We start from the raw sequence: 21,275 nt of genomic DNA, 5'->3' as shown, positions 1-21,275 counted from the left end.
AGTTCTGCCTGGTAGTTAATCCTTGTTTTCTACATGAGACATGAAATGGTTAGAGTATACCGGTAAGCTTAAGTAAAATGCAAGTAAACGTTGTTTAGTCTGAGGATCTCGTTAAGTGAAACAGTTCCTAATCGCCCAGCAGTCTAGACAATGATTTTAGCATTATTCTGGTGGAGATATAAACCTCGATAAAACTCGTCTTCTTTTATCTAAATTTCCTCCAATGGGCAAGAATACGGACGCTTAATATAGGGATAATGAAATCGTATCAAAAGTCAGTCGACAATCCCCACTTGATCGCAGAGATACTGGGAGTTGAGACACGCATGTTGGACGCGTTTCTGCAGGTCCCTCGCCGCAGTCATGGAAATGCAATGATGTTGGGAATGACCAAGAGCGTTATCCGGGGGCCAAAGACGGCTCCTCTGTAGATCGCCTCGGGGTTGTTGAAAGGCACACGAAGAAATATTAACTATTACGCGAAAAAAGTCATATGTATACTGGGGTTCTGGCACGCTGTCCACAAAGTTCAGTTAACAAGGCTGACGGTAACCTTTGACTTGAACATTTGTAATCAGCCATCCTGACTGAATAAAGTTTTCCTGATCCTATGCCACCTATATACTTTTTGAATTGACTGATATTATCTTCTGGTGTGCTCAAATTAAGCACATTGGAAGTTTCTATTTTATTGTTGGATATTAAGGTATCGGCAGCTCACGTCTCAATTAATTTCATCGTTGTTGTCAGTATCAGCCTAGTCGGTGGGACACTTTCACCAGGCATGCTTCTCTAATACCTTTCTCGAAGGAGGGATTTTTCAGGAACACATGCTGTATTATTACAGAAAAGATCGTAGGTATGGCCTCAAGTAGTTTATTTATCCTAAGTGGTATGAAAGCCTAATCCAAATGCGCCATGGACACAGCTATTTTGCATGGCCCTATAGTTGTTTTCCTCCTGAAGACCTACCCCACAGACAAAACGCTTTCAAACCGGTGCCTGAATTTATTATATAAATGCACTTAAGTGCTTGTGGCTTGCATTTGTCTTAAAAGGTTTCCCAGCTTCTTTCGGTGACCTGCGTAGGAGACACCGTTCATATTTGAGGTCCGAAAGTGTCCTTTCTAGATTACACACACAAGAAGCTGTACAAGTGAGGTGTCTAGGTGAGCTCTTGCATCTTCACTGGGACATATCAGAAGCACAAACATGGATACTCTTTCGGAAGGTCTGAAATCATCCCCTTGGATAGGGTCTTGGAAAACCGTCATCCAGCCACCTGCGGCCGCCCGGAAATCAGACTACATTCTACTTCAATTCAAAGTAGTGTCGTTCTTTATTTCGTTTCGTTAAATAAAGCCTTGATTTGCAGACTGTATTCCCATCCAGAGATTTTGTGTATCTTTAGAATAGAATATCAGCACTAGCGGCGTACAACTCGGAAACCAGTGGACGTATCCTTTTTAGATTTTTTAAACGTTTATTGGTTTACTGAAACGAAGATAAAGAGGAGTGCAATAGGTTTACTCTTGATGAAAATCAATATTTCGGGAGTCAATAAAGCCACGTATGAAAAATGTGAGTTAAACAACAGCTTCATCGGATTCGAAGACAATAACCACTGGAGTGTCCCGTTTCTGATGTGCATATTGATGAAGTGTACCAGTCAACCACATCGAAATAGCAGTAGTCCAACATTTCCAATATCCATATAGATAAAATCCCCCGGATCGTGGGTAATGAAGCTGAAAGATAAAAAATATGAACTTAGTCTAGGATGTATGCCCCATAACGCATAACATGCAGTTGTTGTCCTCTGAAGAGTCCCTATCAGCATACGTTTCTCCGTAGTGAGTGGCGTATGAGTCACTTGAAGAATTTGTTAGTTATTATAACCTCGTAAATATCAATATTCACATCGGACAATCTGTTGAGATGTTGCTGCCAAACTCTGATATCCTTAGACGAAACGTTTCTAATTTCTGTTTGCATTGTGAGTAAATAGGTGTACGTCTTTGTAAGAGCTGTTCTTTTCAAGGCCCTTTGCGATTGGTGTAGAAGTATATAAAACGAATGAATTTTCTACACGCGTTTTCTCTGATAAAACTTAAATCCTGGCAATTATTGTTAGCGGCTTCACGGAGCGCTGTTATTTTTCAGCTCAATGGGTCTCAGCGAGTATTAACTTGCAACCGACAGTGATAAAACCCGGGGCTTTTTATACCTTCATCTTCATACATCCGGTTCTGATAAAGACAAACCTTCTGGAAGCTAACTATGGGAGCCCAAAAACGGGTCGTACCATCTCCATACCAGCACTGCAGTTAATTACTGGTACGGTCATATCATGGCCTAAGATCTCTTAGCACGATTACCTCAGAGGTCATTTTGCTCCCTTATTAAAAGATTCTTATAACACTTACTACGGAGCATAATAGAGACGAATATACCCAGCATTACTTGACCTGTCCGAGATTTCCAGAATAAATGAGACTCTAGTAACGATGACCCTTAGTTATCTGCAAAGCTGTTGGTTTTCACTTTGGGAGGAATGAAAACTGGGTCGGAAAATGGATGTTAATAACTGGCGTCATTCTGCGGGTGAAAGATCCATACCAGGTGAACAATAGAAGGTGCATCTGACAATTCCCATCCAAAGGTGTAGATAAAATGAGCCAATAGTGTATTGCCCAAGAGAGACTGAAACAAACATCCCATTGTGATGAAAAGCTATGGAATCTGTGTGTGAGCCGTTGAAAACATTTCAAATAAACAAGTGATGGACAGTGATGGTGTACTGTTCTTCTTACCTGAGAGGACATCTTTAGGGTACAGAACAAAAGCGGTCTTTCTTGAAGGTGATACTTGCTCGTGGGCTAATTGATTCACAAACGTCTTTGGTCATACCAGCAACAGCTGACATCCTTTGAGCTTCCTTGCCTGTCATTATGTGTACTCAAAAGGGAAAACCCAGAACAACTTAGCCATCCTTATTTAAACATTTTTGTTGTTCACTGACCATCTACCATAAAATCCACAGTCCAGATGAGCTGAAATTCGACCTGCGCTTCTGCTTTGTCCGTCCGAAAAGGAAATTTGTAACGCATGGAATGCAGCTGAAGCCAATTAGCAGGCAGATGGTGTATTCTTTTTCCTCAAAAATGTGGAGATATACGCCTACTACAGCCATATATAAGTAGTACGGAACAATTCATGGAAATCGGCCGACAGCTGACTTAGGGCTCGCCGAATGGGCGTCGTCCCTGAAGTGGTGGAAAAAACTAGAGTAGAACTTCAACTGAATTTCTTTTCGTTGGAGACTGCCTAGTATGTTCTCCTGCAATGAGCATAATGTTGATGTTTTCCGCATAATTTGAAACGGATGGCGGGTCCAAGATTCCCACGCCTCTACCTCGATTTCGCCTTTTCTGAGACGCACGGATTTTGGATGATACTCCAGTGTGATGCTGGGTAAACCACAGGTATAGTTATTTCAAGCCCACCGAAATGGCTGAAATCGGTTACGCAGCCTTCTTCTATTGTTTTCATCGAATTTACATGAAAGCGAAACCTTTTTCAATACTTATCCGGATTACGGAATATCATTTTCTTACCAGAACTGGTGTTGAAGTCAACGACTCGCGATATTGGCGCATGAAGCAAAATACCATCCGCATGTTGTCTCATATCTGAAGTCGCTGATGAATACTGTTAGCATTTTTTCACCAAACTGAATAGCTTCGCATACAGAGCGCGTGCGGACTCCTAGGCTAGATCTAGATGGACGTGATACACTATCCATAAGATTGCTGAAAACTCTTCGACCGCCCACGGCCGATTTCGCCCTAACTGGGGCCAACCTGGTTGGCGCAGTTCCCGAGTTCCAGTCAGTCTCATGCTACACTTGAACCCAGAATGCCCCAAATCCTCGGGGCGCACTCATTTACATGCCAATTTGGTTTTGACGCGAGGTTCACTTGGAGCCCCGATGAATTTCTCGTTTATGATGTTTTTAACTGGCTCTCAAATTAGTGTACTTCACTGGAACTAGATAGTACGAGGAGTTTTAGTTTGCGGGAAGCAGGCATCTGAAAGATAGTGCGAGCGAAACGTGATTTGTGATTTCAGGGGATAAATATGCGGTTAACCTTATATCCGTTAATAAATAATTTCCTCAGGATGTCCCCAGAAGCTGGAAAAGCATTGAAGAGGGACGAGGACTAATCTGGGTACCTTATTTAAACTTGACACTGCGTTCTCACGTCATTCAATCACTGAGTGTGTGCGTCATCATGAAGTAAAAATTACGACGGTTGGGATTTGGGACTGATGAGCATTTTCTAGGCTAATGACGTTATTGGAATTTTGTTTGCGTTTGAATATCAACTGATTACTAATGAGTAGATCAAAATTAATGCCCTGTTGTCATGCTTCTGGGGTACGTAATGCCAGAGTGTGAAAAAATGGCTTCATTTAAGCTGTTAGAGATGTGCTGTTCAACTTACAAATACTACGTGTAAACAAAAGTCCTAGAAAAATCCCTTCCTCTATCGATATCATCCTCTATATGTATAAATAGCAAAGTAACCATCCACAAACTATATATCTCTTAAATGATGCAGGTGCTTCCATTCTATTGACTAATGTTAAGCTTTCGGTCAGAATTATGCTGGCATGATGCCAGGTATATGACGTATCCGCTCAAAATGATACAGCTGGAACTCCAGGATATGATTGCACGAAATTAGTGAGTGTTTATTGTCCGTTTACAGCGGTTCCACAATCTGAACCAATATCTTCTTTATATACACAAACTCTCCGGTACGCGGCCTACAACATTACAGGGGTTCTAGACCCCACAGGTCAGGTTGCCCCATTAAACAAACGATTGCTGTAAGGTGACACTTTTCTCGACTGATTTGCAGTCCGGTACTATCGTGTGACAAAATGAAAAATACTAGCTCCGCGAACGCTCTTCTGGTGTCTTGTCTCGATTATGCAATGCTCAAAACTAGTCCAAATTAACCATCATATAGTAAGTTCACGATATGACTTGAAATAGCGTGATGCGTGAAACTGATTGGAACGTAGATCAAATAGACTGAGTTATTATTTCACATCTAGTTTTTCTTAAGTACTGGATGAAGAACAGATTGACAAATGTCATATTACAACGATTAATGCAAGTGATAAAATACGACACTGAAATAGTCCTAAGTTGAAGCCTGTTCATGCCAGCGTTTTAGTAGTCACATGCAACGGAAGGCAGAGCAGGTTATAGGTGGAATCAAAAACGCAAATACAGTCCTTATACGGAGGTCGATTTGTGATCATTTCGGCTATGCTTGTGACGTTCTCTAGGGGTGTACTAATCAGAATTGCAAGAAACAAGAAATAGAAGTCAAAATCACGGACTTCATAGGGTCTTCAGTTGATTGGACAAGGAGACATGCCCATACCAAGCAACAACGCTTTCAAAGAACGTTTTCCCGTGGTGGTTGATTCAGTCAGCACTGCCTTGAGCCGCTCTGCATCAAGAGATAATTCCATACCTTAACATTGAGACAGCTGGAAAAGTGTGTGGAAACATGAGGGCCCCTCATTATGATTAACCCTCTGCAGTGTTGAAAACAGCCCAATTTTGCGATACCAAATCAAAATAGGAGGACCTAAGAGTTGACCAAAGGGACAAGAGCTAATCAGCAATTACCATCAAGTCCGAATTCCCCATATTTTTGTTTTCAAAATAAACGTCTTTCCCCGTAAAACACCTGATTTTCTGTTCAAGTGCGGAATGAAACTGATAAAAACGCTGGAACCAACCGAACGCAGGAGCCAAGAAGGGGATAGAAATTGTGGTTGCCTTTTTGAGAGATAGCATGGATGGCCGTTTATCGTGGTATCATGGGATAACTGTTTCATTTTTTTCGGATAATGACCCAAATGAATATACAGAATGTGAAGAAAGGCTGACCCGTCTACATTTTGACCGAAACTGACGTCGGCGCCAGCCCTAGTTCGTAGGCAGTCATTTCTTTGCCCGCGTGAATGATTTAGCTGCTGATACTGGGTGCGGAGACTACACCTGAGTGACGTACTTTATAGAACTAGGTAGTTCATTATATTGGGTAAGAATTTTCTCTTGACATAAGGGTACTGTCATATCAATCATGTGTGCGTTCCAATTTAATGACGCCAAGCATATTCACTGTTGAAATTCAGTATCGGGTACATCGAACTCATCAGTAGAGACTAGCAAATCCAGGAAACTCATCTGAGCACCTCAAACAAACGTGTCACGTGACCCACTGGTTCACATAACTACGAAGCATAGGGGGTTTCCTAAGGGTTCAGTACGTCTGTTGATCATGTATGAGTGTTCAGTGTCTCGTTCAGTTCCCAGTCAAACAATCGACCTGTGAAATCATATCAGCACGTCCTCTTTAGGACCAATTTATCCACCTCTTCGTCTACGGCCCTTCCAATACTCGAGGTCTTTCTGCCCGAGGATTAAGTCCTTGTCTCACACAAGCTGTAACCTGTCTGAAGCATCCACTAAACCTGTTAATTTGTTAATGTCATTGTGCAAGGATTGCCATTCAATCGTATGGTTGTGTGCCAGAGGACATTGTAAAGTGAGGGATGCAACTGTTTGGTCCACGTATTGAAATAATTAAACTCGTCTTTCCAGAGCTCGCTAAATGATCCAGTGTCTTACTTTTCATTTAGTTGACATACCTTGGCATCCGATTTGTGTGGAGGACCGTAATATACATAGTTGCACTTGAACGTACTGCACGGTAATGAGGCATGAATAAATGAAGCAAAGTGTCTTCTTATCGTGGAAATCCAGCAATGTTAGTCACACATTCGCTCAATCTTTATTCATGAGGGATGTCCTTCAGTTATTCTTTGACAGTGATACATCACCGATATCAGGGACTATACAATTAGACCTAAATCTTTCCATTCGTCTTTATGCCTGGCTATAAGAAATGCGTATTTCCAACTGTCAGGCGGGCTGCATTGGGGTTTTACAGCCCATTCAATGTGATTAAAATGGAAACAGGCTAACTGCTACCATATTTGTGGTTCGAGTAAGCCTCTGATCCCCAATCTTCTACTCCGTATACTTTTACATCATCATCATCGACAGCATGACGTCAACACCGATGCGTCACTGCCTTTGACAGACCGGGACGATTACACTGATAGTAAATCTTTCAACGTTCCTGGCCAATGTGAACTGGAATTTCAATATAGTTTGCTCTACTGTAAGGTGGATGCCATTTGTTCACAAAACTGTGGAGCTTACTAGCTCATCCAGTTATTTCGATAATTAAGAATGGCTTACTACGTATAAGATTCGGGCAGACAGTCACATAATCTTTTACTTAGCTCCTTGGATAGGGCAAAGGATAGTCACGTTAAGCAAATATTCGAAGGTTTAGGATGTTACTCATCAGAGTTCTGTGTAAAACAAGAAACATGTCGACATCTTAATCAGTGTGAATACACTACTGTCAATCGTATCATATTAGCGGTTTACTTTTGAATTGGACATTCAAACTGGATCTTTCAAAAACTCACCTCCCGTAGTGATGCCCCACCACACAGTGCCAAGTGGGGCCGTACTTTTGGTCGAATACTTTCTTCAAGTAGGCACATATATCCTTTTCCGTATCATATTGCTGTAATGCCTCGGTTGTCGCCGTGAAAACATCTTTTTGCATCAGTTCTGCCATCTCGGTTTTTCTTATGCAAAATTTCATTTGGTCTATGTAAGAATCGGTTTTTCCAGAGAGAGGGTGAAATGATCAACTGACTCTCGACGAAGTCTGCATCATTTGCTCACGTTTGTCATGTGATTTCATTGATCTGTTGGTCAGCCAACCACCTGCTACATACCGTGTGATGAAATTGAGTTCGTGTGCATCTCTTAGGTTACACAACTCACGGCAGTGAGAAAATATCTGTTTTCATTTGCTCTCATGAGGTGACGGTCTCAGTGAACCATTGGCAGTGTAGCCTACTTCGAGAGCAGAAATCATCTGCATTCGTTTCAGATTGGCTGTCGTTGTCTGTATGTTTGATTTGAAACCCACACTCGCGGTGGTTGCAGTTACAGACCAAAAGGTTGTGTAAATTCCGCACAATTTTGCCGGACTAAGTGACTGCGACAAGAAGTTTTGGACAAATTGTTTGTTGTTGATGATGACGACGATGGAAATATGAGTACGAAAATTTAGAATTTGCCTCTGGTTGCACCAACAGCCATCCTATTTTCATCAAGTAGGATAACACAAAAATGTTTCAGTAAAACGATTTAAAAACTTGAGACGGATCATATTTTGTTATTGCTCAGAGCCAGTGTTAACTGCTGTTGATAGGCGTAGGGTGAGGAGCGAGGGGATTTGTGAGGAAGTCTGGGGATTTTTGATAGAAATTTCGTGCTGTGAGTGAAGCCAACCGGTACTTAAGAACTTAGAAACACTATTTAATCCTATTGGGAATCAGCTGTGCATCTCACGAAAGTCCAGTGCTACTACGGTGCACGTATAAGTCTTAGTTTCGGTGTTTTCCTGAGATTGTAAGACGTTTTTCAGCGTGGTGTCTCTTGGTCCAAACAGGGATCAGAAATTGCAGGCTTGTCTGTTACACGTTTTCAATCTCAATCCAGAATACTGCATCTTCAATAGCCATTTACATCGCAACGATGACAACGCACGAAACATGGCAGCAGGGCCGTGAAGTTCCGCCAAACACCGCTGCCCTTCAGTCAGACTTTTGAGCCAAAGCCTTTTGTTGAGGGCCTGTTTAGGTCTAAGGGCCCTGGAAGTATCCGAGTTCACATACAACCACGACACTTGCGATTGGTAATACTTTAATGCCGTATCGACCGTCGCGTGCTGTTACCAGTTGTGCCGCCTAAGTTGATGGTGCTTCCCTTTCTACGCTTTCACACTTTCCATTTTCACTCTACCCTACTCAGTTTTTATGCTCACTCCGCATGCCCCAGCAGTGGGACTGACCGGTCTTATAGCCGTGCAGCACGTTCAGCTGCAGCTTCTGTAATTCCACTATCAGTAACAACCCTAAACACTTCGAAATCCGTATTCAAACCCCGACGCCTGATCTACTTAGCTGGCTTTAATTCTTCTTACATTGAAGCAAACATACAACAAATGGCCCTTGCTCATACACTTGATTCCCTCCGCACTGGTGCATGCAATCGGTTAGAAACAAGAATACTCGACGCAAGCACTGTGATTGAACTAACTGTCCCCTGCTCTCTCGCTCCCTCTGTCTACGTTTCTGGCTTCTCAATTGTGGTGGCGACGCGGTGGTTGTAGCTGGATATACCGGTTTGGGTAGTAAATTAGGCGATCGGGCAGCATTTTCCCTACTTTATTTTATAGTCGCCTCTCTGCCGTTAGTTGGACAATATCTGGAAAAGAATCTCTGGAGAAAATGAAATCCGTCGTACCCTGTTCATTGTTGGCTTACGCTCTAACGGAATGTAGCTCTGAATCTGCCGATACACGACTTATGACCTATTAGATGCACTTTTACAGCTGGTTAGAAGCTTGGATCTCAGTTTGTTTGCCGGTGACATGAACGCTCGATCTGGTGGAATAAGCGCTGCTCAGGCCTAAATGTTTCGGATAGGGCAGCACGGACAACGGAGAGCACCTGTGTGTCTATCACACACTGGCCGTTTTGCAGTACCAATTTTGGAGCTGTGGGAATCACTTGACACTGTAGTTACCACCACAAAACCAGCCCGAATCTAAACGCATCACATCGCAGTCAGTTACCACTATCGATAGCTAATCACTGACTGCCGCTCATCACAAAAAATCAAAATGGGCTCGCATCATGCATCTGTTCACCACTGTTTTCCATCGCACTTTTCAGGTCTAAGTAAAAATAAGCAAACGTGGCTTGGCCATTGAATGACTGAAAGATTCAGAAGTCCGTCAAATGTAGGAAACCGACTCCTCGAAAGCGTTCTGGATGGTCCAAAGTAGCACATTACCCGACACTGAAAGCGCGCATCAAAGCGTTTCTCAGAGTCAGGATTTCTGCCTGCTGTACTTCCTAGCTAACCCCAACCGAACACTGGATCTCTGATAGGGCCTCCTGGACACAACCACAATCCGATTCAATGCACCTTCCGACGTCAGGTGAAATTGTGTGTCCAAGCAGACCGACAAGCTCGAAGGAACCGTAGGCCCAAAAGAGTGGGATAATAACAAATGATGGAAACGTCCACATCTTGTTCCAATTTTTTCCCGTTATACTGGTCCTCGGAAGCCTCTTGTCTGCGGAACTATCAACAACCAGATTGGCTCTCTGATATCCAGCAACGGGAGAACGTCATCACCGTTGGACACAGCGCTTCGAATAACAATGGAGTCCTGCGTTGGCACGTTGACAGCGGCCCTCAAACAGAATTTCCGTCGGTTAAAAGCTACGTGGACCACATCTTCCTACTTTGCCAGGCGTTATAGCAACGTCACATATATAGACGACTCACAATTTCGGTGTTCATGATTTCGGGAGTGCGTTCGACTGCATTAATCTGTCAGAGCTGTTAACTATGCTCACTCAGTAGAACATACCCCTGAAATTTTTAGGAATAATACGTTCTCTACAACCACCTACTTCTGGATGAGCTTTCTATGAGTTTTCCAACAAAAGGTGATATTTGACAATGATATCCATTCTGATTCGAATTCATCATCAATGAGACAATGAGGTAAACCCTGAAATGCCTTCACAACTTCGGTGTTCATATCATTGTTATGAGAACCTTGTCGATCTGGAGCACACAGACGACATCATCCTCATCTTTATAGTTGAAGGTAAAGTACAAACCCTATTGAACAAACTGACAAATAACTCACTATCTTTTGGCATGTATCTTGCACCTTCGGTGTGCAAAGTCATGCTTCAAAAAGTGTAATCTCTGGACATAACCCCAGAGATTGTTTGGGTGCTGCGGAGAATTTTACATACCTCGGTATTTTTAACAGCTCTGATTAAAGTGTCCCTGATGCATCCCAGTCGCCTGAATCAAGTCTGCTTATTTGCGTCACACGCGGCATCAACATGGCATATAATTTGGTCTCAAGTTCCTCGCTTGTAGCAAGCTTCGTTAAGAGCTATCTTGTTTTATGATGGTGGAAATGGAATTTCCGAACAGAGGATGTGAGGCGTTTTCACATCACATTGGCGCTCTTCGTCAATGCTTCAAAAGCGTTGGTGATGTCGAATGATGCCGGCATAGGTAGGAAACGTGTATTCGTCTGTGTGGCAGGTTCATCAGTCGCGCCCTCAACTGCTGTGGCCCAGTCATGTACCGAAACACGGTCTATCGGTTGGAGAGTTGGTTTTCTTACTTCCTTTAGAATGGCTCAAACCGCGAGATGGATAATATATGACTCAGCAGGAGGGTGTAAAAGGGATTCAGAGGAACTTAGGCCTTGGAGGGGCGATCCTCCTTCCAAGATGTTATCACCGTGGCCCCCCTTGAATTGGCTGGAGACACCAAAAGAAGAGACGAGCTGTCAACTTCGGTGGCTTTTTTGCTGTCAGTTTCTTTTCAGATTGTCATATCGGTCTCCTGCCATAGCTTTTGAGATTGGCGCTTCTCATAATTATGAAAGTAATGTTTCTCCTACTTCAGGGTTTGGAAGGTCATCTCGAAAGCGTAAAATCGCTGTTGACCCAGACCACTGGCACAATCTCGATAATTTCCAAATCTCGCAGTGGTACTGTGATCAACGGATTCGTGGATCGAACCCAACTCTGACGTCCCGACCGTGCTGAATAAGCTCGGCAACTTACAGTATCTTGACTCTGGCGGTTTCTTCGGGTGACACAGAAGGAGTCTTAGAGTTGCAATAAAAATTCACAGCTGGGTAACAGATAGCTTAGGGTGATTTTCTTTTTCGTGCTTTTTGTCCGAGTCTTTCTGCACCCAGGAAGCACTGTAACTAATAACATAACCCAGCTTGCTGATTCACATACTAATTCTTCCTGTTGATGCACTGAGTTGCGCAAACCCAAACACATAGGCACCATCGGTGACGATCTAATCCCAGCGTAATACTAGTATAACGGTGGATACTACTGATGAAGCATGCGAACAGTATGTGAGTTTCTCATAAGTCCGCTTCTCCTCTATCGAAAAGTGAGATTTATTACAAAATTTGCAGACTTGCTTTTAAGCATTCGCTTACGTTTGAGTGTTAGTCAATGAGTAACCAGGAAAGTTCAGGAAGTCCTGTTTGAGAAGACGGATACACACTTTTTAGGAACAATATGCATATGAGAGCTTTGTTTCCCTGTTCAATAGTCTGTAACTGTACAGTTGGTGTTCTCCAGTAAATAACTCCGCAGCGAAGACTATTTTTCACTAGTAGAATTTCATTACTACTTACTGTACACCATCCAGGCAGACTTTGTTGAATATGCCTGTCTGGGTCTGTGTACCGAGCAGTGATATGTTCTTGATCCTCGGATATTTGTCATAGGAGAACTACTGGATTACAGGATAAGTGCTGTGCATAGTACAGATGTTTATTGCTCAGACTATGACCCGTGTTCGGCAACGAAGACTGATGTAACAGCATGACCATATAATGCTCCACGAAACAGTTATAATCTTGGAGTAACGAGCTCTTACCAGTGATGTGATTCAATTGGCTATGTATGCTGCCGAAGAATAAAGTCGCATGTCATAAAGTTTTGAGAACGTAGAAATATCAGGCACCAAGCTAGTTAATCACAAGCAGTTGTTGGAAATGAACAAAACCACGGGTGGCGTTTTGCCAATTAATGCTGAATAACGCTAAAATCACTCCTATCCAGTGGGTGGTTCTGGGTACCATGCGTTACTCTCGTTGATTATCTACTAGTCTAGTGCTAGACCCGATTTGATACACACACTTCACGTAATACACCAATTAGTACCTTAACTCCTTTTGATGTATACAGCACCCATGTTTTGCTATCAATAAACTGAATATCCCAGTAAATGGGTGGATGTATACAGCATCCACGTTTTGCTATCAGTAAACTGAATATGCCAGTAAATGGGTGGATGTATACAGCATCCATGTTTTGCTATCAATAAACTGAATATGCCAGTAAATGGGTGAATTTCTCGTTGACAAAAAGTGAGAATAAATTGTTTATAAAATCCTGCTCACAACTGATGATCTCCACTTCAAACCCCACTTCGATTGATGATGAATCGTTTTCCAACCAGCTACAAGACTCAAAGAACAGACCAAATTACCTATATTTCGCGACACCGCCAATAGAAAATGGACTGGCATAGTTTGGTCATCCGGCCACAACAATTTAACTGTAAAAATTTTAAATTCTGGTGTTTGAAGCTTCCAAATGACGTGAAATCGGAATAAAATAGATATGTTTATCCGTAGTCAGATGTGATTTGATGGGAAGATTTGGTTGGGTTTGAATGGCTGACTGTATGAAAAGCGGTGATATAACAAAGCCTGTCACTTTCAACTCATCTGATTAGCAAAGTAGTCTGGGGGAAACATAGGTTGTGAGCTGCATAGCACACTACTCATGAGGTTGCTGGAAACTCCAACGCAACCTTATCGGTTCAGTTCTTCAGGTTCGTTTCCAATTTTCAATTATCCCTCTGTTATAGTCGGAAATTAAAGTGTACGCAAAAAACGGCCATTTGAACTGACAGAAAACAAACGCTTGACACGTTAATATTTATCTCGCCCTCTTCAGTCACGGACGTAAAATGAAGAACAGAATGTATTCTGGAAAGGCATTGTCTGGCCGTCTTCTGCAGGTCAAATAATCAGTGCCAGTGTAATCAAATCACGTCCTTCAAATTCTTTTCTGTAAATAGTCCGTGCTGGCTTGATTTGATCAGCGGCACCCCACTTATCGCTAGAAACTTGGGGTTTGTTTTGCGCTGTACGATTTGGAAATAGCCGACCGGGCGACTTCGGTGGGTAGTATCTAATCAAAGATTGAAGACTCACGGCGGAGATTTTGCGCTTGACTTGGTGGTCCCCTGACAGCATTTGGATTACGTAACTTAAAATGTGTTGTGCTTTATTTTCCGTTGGGCATCTGTGTCTAGCAGATATATACACTCACTTGCACTAAAGTGCTACCATCGAGCGACTCAAAAGATTCCTCAAGTATGGTATTCTCTCAGTGAATGGGTCAAACAAAGGCCACACTTGTTCCAGTTGCTGCGATATGCGATAAATCGTGATGTACCCGGAAATTATGCCTTGAAGTTCTAACGCCGTACAAACTGGAGAATGAAGCCGTCTTTGTGCAGCATATGCAGCTGAAATATGTCGTACAGCTTGACCCACATTACTTCAAGATAAGAAACATGAACTTTCATCATTCATTACTTGCCTATTCCAACTAACCTTCTGAGACATAAATGAAAATGTTACCACGATTGGACACAGTGGAGCAGTTACATAAATAAAACAAGGTAGGACATAAGTTGCGCTTGAAATACTTACGAGCGACTCCGAGAAGCACCGTTGGAGAGTGAAACTATCTAGAAAACGCTGTAGGAGTCATTACCTATACCATCATATTGTCATATTCCTACGCACCACAAGCTGAACCGGTAAGCCGTTGCAGTGGATACACACTCACCAAATTAATATCAAGCCTGACAGGGTCGATTTGTAACCGGACTTTCAGCTAAATCATTTACTCGCTCCTGAGTTCATGTTAGTTTCTCGTTTGACCCCTTCCTCGTATTTGTCATAGATTGCCGACGTGATATTGAGCGGTTGCCACCTGCCAAATTTTATGCCTAATATTGTTCAGCTCTCATTAGTTCAATACGTTTAGTCCTCAGAAAAAATGTGAGAAAAATTCAACGCACGCAAAGTGCTGTAGGTAGTCGTGATAGTGTGGATTTTTTCACCAGAGCAGGATCTCACTATAGGTCCGCAGTTTCTACATACACGACCTGCCCTCGCACTTGACAAAAGTAACACATAAAACTGGATAGTTATTGGAACGAAATAACACATCATTGGTAATAAAAGATTTCAGCGAGCTGATTTGGCCAGCGCAAAAAACACAGACGTTGACCATCAAACCGCACCCCTGAAAATACCTCTGCATGAATTTTCGTTTTATTTCCGTTTTATGGCGCCTAATGTTATAATCTAACAATGAAAAATACGTACTCATTTGAACATAAAGTGTGCGAAATTATAAACGCGACTGGCCGTGTACCATGTACATAACAAAAAGATTAGATGATGTCTTGCCGCGTGAAAGAACAATTTCGCTAACATGGAATTTTAAAAAAGCAAGCCGACAGCTTCGTTTTAGTTCACTGGATAAAGTTTGATGAAGACAGTACGCTAACTAAAGACGTGAGAGCTCTGCATCCGATCACACTTCATTTTACTTCAATTTAGCAGATATTATAACCACGGTTGGAAGCTCTATACCCAATTTATACTTGACTTTTTGTCCGATACACAGGAAATTCACTTTCGCTCCCGACAGAAAGAAACAAAATTTAACTACTGAAATACTTATAAGTAAGTGTAGTTTTTGTTGTGATTCGTCCCATGCACAACAAACGGGTTTTAATCTAGGTCCAGGGAAATGCCATCCATCTGAAGGCTTGGAAACATCCGAGTTTAGAACGCACTGTTCGTTGTTCGCACGGCAGTCAATAAACCGTGCGTGAAAAAGTGGCAGCTTCATGGAAACATCCGAGTTTAGAGCGCACTGTTCGTTTTTTGCATGGCAGTCACTAAACCGTGCGTGAAAAAGTGGCAGCTTCATCCCACATTGTGTGCATTATATCACCATTAGTAGCGCTTGGTCGTCAAATCCGCATAATATCGGGCTTTCCGTAAGAAAAATAGCGACAGTATTGAAGATCTCTGCTCAGAACTGTAAAGTTGGGAGCAAATCAAAATTTTTATATAAGTAGCTATGTTATAAGCAATCAAGAAGTAAAAATGTCGACGAAACTACCAAACCGAACAAGTCCTACTGGAGCGATAAACCTTGTTCCCGTTACCTTACATACCCACTTTCCACGGGAGGAAGGTAGATTTCAATAAACGGCATCATGCGAGATTCAAAATCATTGCTTAGTAACCTTGGTATGTTGAAATATAACTAACCGCACGTTCCGATCTAGATCAATCCTGGACAACATTTATTTCAGGGGATTACTCTGGGATTGTCAAAGGTCAGATGCGTGGTCTACAATCACTCTGGGCGACTGGATACGCAAAAAGTCAGCATCAACGCCGTGCTTTTCTGACCAGCTAAATATACCAATACCATACAAGGACTAATTACACTGGGAATAATACCATATGCCCTTCAATGTTGTCGAATAAATTGGGTGGTTATTTAGATAATATTTTATCGATGTAGCGCTGATTATTTTCTAAATGTGCAGAAAATAAAATTCCTGTGGAGGACATTACGACGAATCCCACCTGCGTGTTAACAGTGCAATTGTTTGGGCATATTTTTCCTAATTTTTATGTTCTTATTCCTTGTACTTTTACTTGGCTTATTTAGGGGGTAAGGTTACTTTGAGAATATTTAAACAAACCCCTCGGTTAAGGTGAAAACGAGTAATACTTACTTTGTTTCTGCAGAAACTGATGTTGTTTGTCCCTGTTCACGTCAATATACCGCTGGATGACTGGTTGTCCTTGTGGTTTCATTTCCACGGGGCTGATAAAACGAAATGAAGCACAGTTCATTGCGCCTAATGACAGTTTCGGTTGCAAAGGCATCAAAGGAAGCTACGTTCCGTACTGTTCCCTCGCCATATCCAAAGAATTCTATCAAGAAGCGAATTTCGCACGGACTAGTCTGCATAACACTTCAGTCTGAATTCACTTAAATGGTGGTCTCTGTTCACATGAAAAAGGCTGTCACGAGTAAGGGACGGTTTTAGAGTGACGGATCCACTCTCGGGGGAAAATCAATCAGCTTGCCAAAACAGTAATTAAGAGAGATGAATCCTAAAGGACAGTCTTTAGAGTCCGACAACCGCGAGTAAACACTCACCATGACTGGACTGTCTTAGTGTTTATGAACAGTGTTCATAGATAGGAAATGATCTACCATAAGCTCGATGGCAGTTGCGTCATCAGATATTGAAAAATGCATACCCAAAATAGTTTACTTGGCGTTTTCCTCAGAGATTGTCGTTTGTTGATGATTAGCTGATACGCAAGATGCGCAGAGTTCCAGTGAACCGCTGTGACATATTGATTTTAAGTCTTCCCACCAGACTTGATGGCTGAATGGCAGCACAGGGGTATGGTACTCACGGGGAACCATGCTGATGGAAACAGCAAGTAGAATGCTCATGAGTGTATGAAAAGTGACGGTCTTCATGTGCTTCCAAACACTGAGTTAAAAAAAAGCATGGAGCATTGTATAAACCTCGCAAATTTTTGGAGCCTGGTCGCGAACTACACTGTCTGTACATGCATGTATGAAAAGCCGCTCATTTTTAAGCCCTGGGCCTCAGAAGATTTTGGAGAAAATGAAGAGTATAAACATCACTCAGGGTGATACAATATGAGCTTATTGTTGGCAATTCAGATCTAAAATCTGCCATGACAACCATGTTCGAATTATTTTAATAGCGGCAGCGAGTGAACCGACTGGCTCGGGAAAGATTTCTCCCAATTTCTCGACTTATGTTTGACAACACGAATCGAGTTCATTAGGGAATATTGCGATCGACTACAATGAACACCAATGAGGTTGTCAAATTTAGGATTCATTTCAGAAATCATGTTGCAGTAGCTGGAACGTATTTTATTGCCCCGATATAAATCCTGGATCCGCCACATTTGTGGTAATTTTTTATTCATCAAAACGAAAGAAGTGCACCAAGTGAGTGAACAACTGAACAAGGTTTTTGACAATATACACTTCAAAACGGAAGAATATAACAACGGAAAACGGGTATTTATGGACGTCCCCATCACTAGATTGCCAAATGAACAGCTACAAACCGGAGTCTACAGAAAATTCATGCATGTAGACCAAACTTGAACTACCTAAGCAGCCATCCCAAGCGCCACAAACGAAGCTGCATTAGGACACCTTTTACGCAGACTGAGACATACCAGAAGATTGTATAATTCAAGATTAACTGGGAAAACGCCCATTGAAGGTTTTCAAGGGTAAGGGATGAGCAAGAAGTTTTACGAGCATGTTGCTCAGGAACATAAGTACGAGTACCAAAGTATTGCAAATCTGAAGAAAATATATCACATTTCCGTAAATCAAGAACTCCACTTAAATGACTGCAAAGCTCGTACAATAACATAATACGACAGCCACCTACAAACCTGTGGACAGCTTGTGGAGGACGCTGTCAAAACCAAAAGAAAACTGGGTTGATAATGAGGGACAATGACATATGCAGGATCTAACACAATGACTGCTACAAACGTCAAACAGAACATTCGAAAGGGAAGCCCTTCACTTGCTGGTAAAATAGACGGTCAGTTTTCTATCATTTTCATCCCCAAAAATAAGGAAAGACACGAGTTTGACTGGAATGGCACCGCATACCTTCTCAAGGAAGAAAGAAGAACAGGGGTTTATGAAATCATGGTACTCCTCCAAAGAAATGATCAACAATCGTATCGAAATTTGTCGGTCAATAAGAACTATAGACCTCAAAGCTTATAGAAGATGCGGAAGACCCTGGTTCAAACGGATAAACAGCTTGACTGGAGTAGGTGCCCAACCAATAAATCAGGCGACACAATTGATCCGCCGACTCCGGTCATTACAACTGACCAAATAGAACGGCGTAGTTAAACAACTGCTCCAGACGAGATTAAACCACGACGCAGTGCATAGGGAGAACGGACCAATCAAATCAAGGCCACAAAACCACTAGGAATTGACATCGGGATAACCGGTCAAATCAACGGAAGACAGACCACAACGCTGAGTAGACCATATGTGGACCATTGGAGTCACGGGAACGTTGTCTTCCAATTAGCCAGTTAGGTAGACAGATGACAGCTACTCTTCAAACGCAAGGAAGCGAGGGGGACTTACCCACCCAACTATGCATTGATGTTTCCTGTTTCAGTGACACAATGTTTGCTAGTCAATTAGTAAGCCGATTACAGCGACGAATGGCCACCTGACAATCAAGTGACCGAATGTCATTAACAATACCCAGCTGAAAAAAACACTCACTTCATTGTGTTTCAGAAAGGAAGGCTTGACGTTTTCGTGTACATTTGCTGTGGGGCGATCGTCTCACAGGTGACGTGAAACGAGGATTTGGAATAAACGGAACCACCTGAGAGTTGAGTCACAACTGGGAACAGATTTTAAATGATTCGTCACTTTCCTGCTAGCGTGTTTCTTATTCGAACTGTGAATATGGTTTTAATTTGAAGCTATCGAGAAGATCCTCATATGCTTCGTAAGCGTTCAGGACCGTCGACTAAATATAACAAAAATCACTTCGAATGGCTAACTCCCTTAACTAAAACATTTGTCAGCAGTTATCGTGACTTCATATTTCACTTGATCAAGATGTAACCAGCGTGCAAGTGACCTGATTTTGTTTGATGTTTCAACAGTAACCTAGCCTCAAGTATGCGGTGTCAAGTCAGTTAGAGCGTCATTTAATAGGACTTTGTGGAATTTGCGAAGAAACGGCTAAAGACAAGGTCAAGTGAACCAGTTGTCAAAAAAGTAGCACAAAAGGTACTGAATGGCCCCATCAAGCTTGAAACGAATGGTATGTTAACTACTCTTTATTAAGCAACCATATGATGGATTGCTATCGATTATTAAGACTCAAAAACAGTGAATTCACTCAAGTGGTATTGTGAGCGAAAAGAGATAACTGCATACGGAGGCCTGTGCAGACCCTTAGACTGCACCGTTGAATCTGTTAGCATAGGCACGTCGAAGGAAATAGCTCAGAACGGTCCATTTTATCATAATTTGTGATGAAATTTCATGAGGTCAAACAGCGATACATTATCAATAAAACAGACGGAGCTGGGAACCCCCATGGAAATTATCGAATGGTCCACATATCTTTGTGTATGGAGTGAGGCACCTGAAATCTGAAAGCATGGTAGTCCTTAATCCGTAGACGAAAGACAACAACTGGTAACGAGATAACCGTAAGGGGATTTATGAATACTTGAGTGTCTCTGCCAGAAAAATTGAAACTGTGAATCTCCCTCGCGATATTCAAAATTACCACATTTCCCAGCGGAATAAAATCCAAGTCAACAAATTCTAGATCCACCCAACCCCAATGAAAATTTTTTACCAATTCCATGACTGCAAATGAGTGGTTACACAGCACTTTATAGGATGAAAACCCACAGAGTATTGTTAATAGCGCAGTTGCCGGACGTTCTCTGAATGGTTACTCAGATTCCGAAGGCTACGTCTACATACTGAGCCTCAGAACAGACTAAACATGTTTTGTTATCATTTGATTTTGAGGGATCTTCAATAAAACTGACCTCAAGACCAAGGAAGACTTATCTGATATACTGTATTGAGAATCCGTCCTTCAGACTGGCGAGAAATGGAAGCGATCTCAAATGTGGAGGAGTATGTCTCTGAGTAATCTGAGTAATCTCTGAGTAGGTCGCAGGGACGTGAGACCATCATCATGTACACACCAATGGGAAGTGGCTTATACGCTTCTATTCAAAAATAGTGTAGCCACTATATAGAAATACGCAGAGGTACTGCTTTGAAGCCTGAGCTACGCACGATCATACTTCTTTGACGTTTCGCCACACATCTTTTTAGCTTTTTAACAATCCTTCTCCAATGGTACTTACTCTACACTGAGAAGCGGTGTACAATTCAGATGATGAAATCACTTGTCGAGCCATGTAATTTTGTCACCTGCTGTATCAAGAGATCTTGTTAGATTTCGGTATTTTCTTTCCATAAAAAGCATCCATAAGCGGCGTGTAAGAGACCTGTTTTTTAAGGAGTTCCTTTATTGATTATTCGTGACGCGGAACCTTTGACGGAGCGACTCTCAGAAGTAGGGGACAGTTTTAAAGATTGCTAAAGTGTGAAATTGGAAGATTGGTAGCTTGGCTCAGTTAATCGGCTGTATTTCGGGTGCCTGTTGATCTCTTTCCGAGCTTAGCAAATTGCTTACAGGGAATTTATAGTTGGATCAAACCGGGACATATTTATATATATATATA

At 42.1% G+C, this 21,275-nt stretch overlaps 1 protein-coding gene across 1 annotated transcript; it reads right to left on the bottom strand.

The window, feature by feature from the left end:
* Positions 1-1,469: 1,469 nt before the first annotated feature.
* Positions 1,470-7,802, bottom strand: T265_01533 (hypothetical protein; the record flags this gene model as incomplete). The annotated part of the gene is made up of 2 exons (XM_009165574.1): positions 1,470-1,748; positions 7,594-7,802. The coding sequence occupies 2 exons, from the start codon at positions 7,773-7,775 to the stop codon at positions 1,670-1,672; spliced, it is 261 nt and encodes an 86-aa protein (XP_009163838.1).
* Between the last annotated feature and the right edge of the window lie 13,473 nt (positions 7,803-21,275).

Source organism: Opisthorchis viverrini (assembly GCF_000715545.1).
Source record: "Opisthorchis viverrini unplaced genomic scaffold opera_v5_16, whole genome shotgun sequence".
In the NCBI taxonomy this organism is placed as follows: Eukaryota; Metazoa; Platyhelminthes; class Trematoda; order Opisthorchiida; family Opisthorchiidae; genus Opisthorchis; species Opisthorchis viverrini.
The sequence above is the reverse complement of the archived record's forward strand: the minus strand, read 5'-3'. Positions and strand labels throughout refer to the sequence as shown.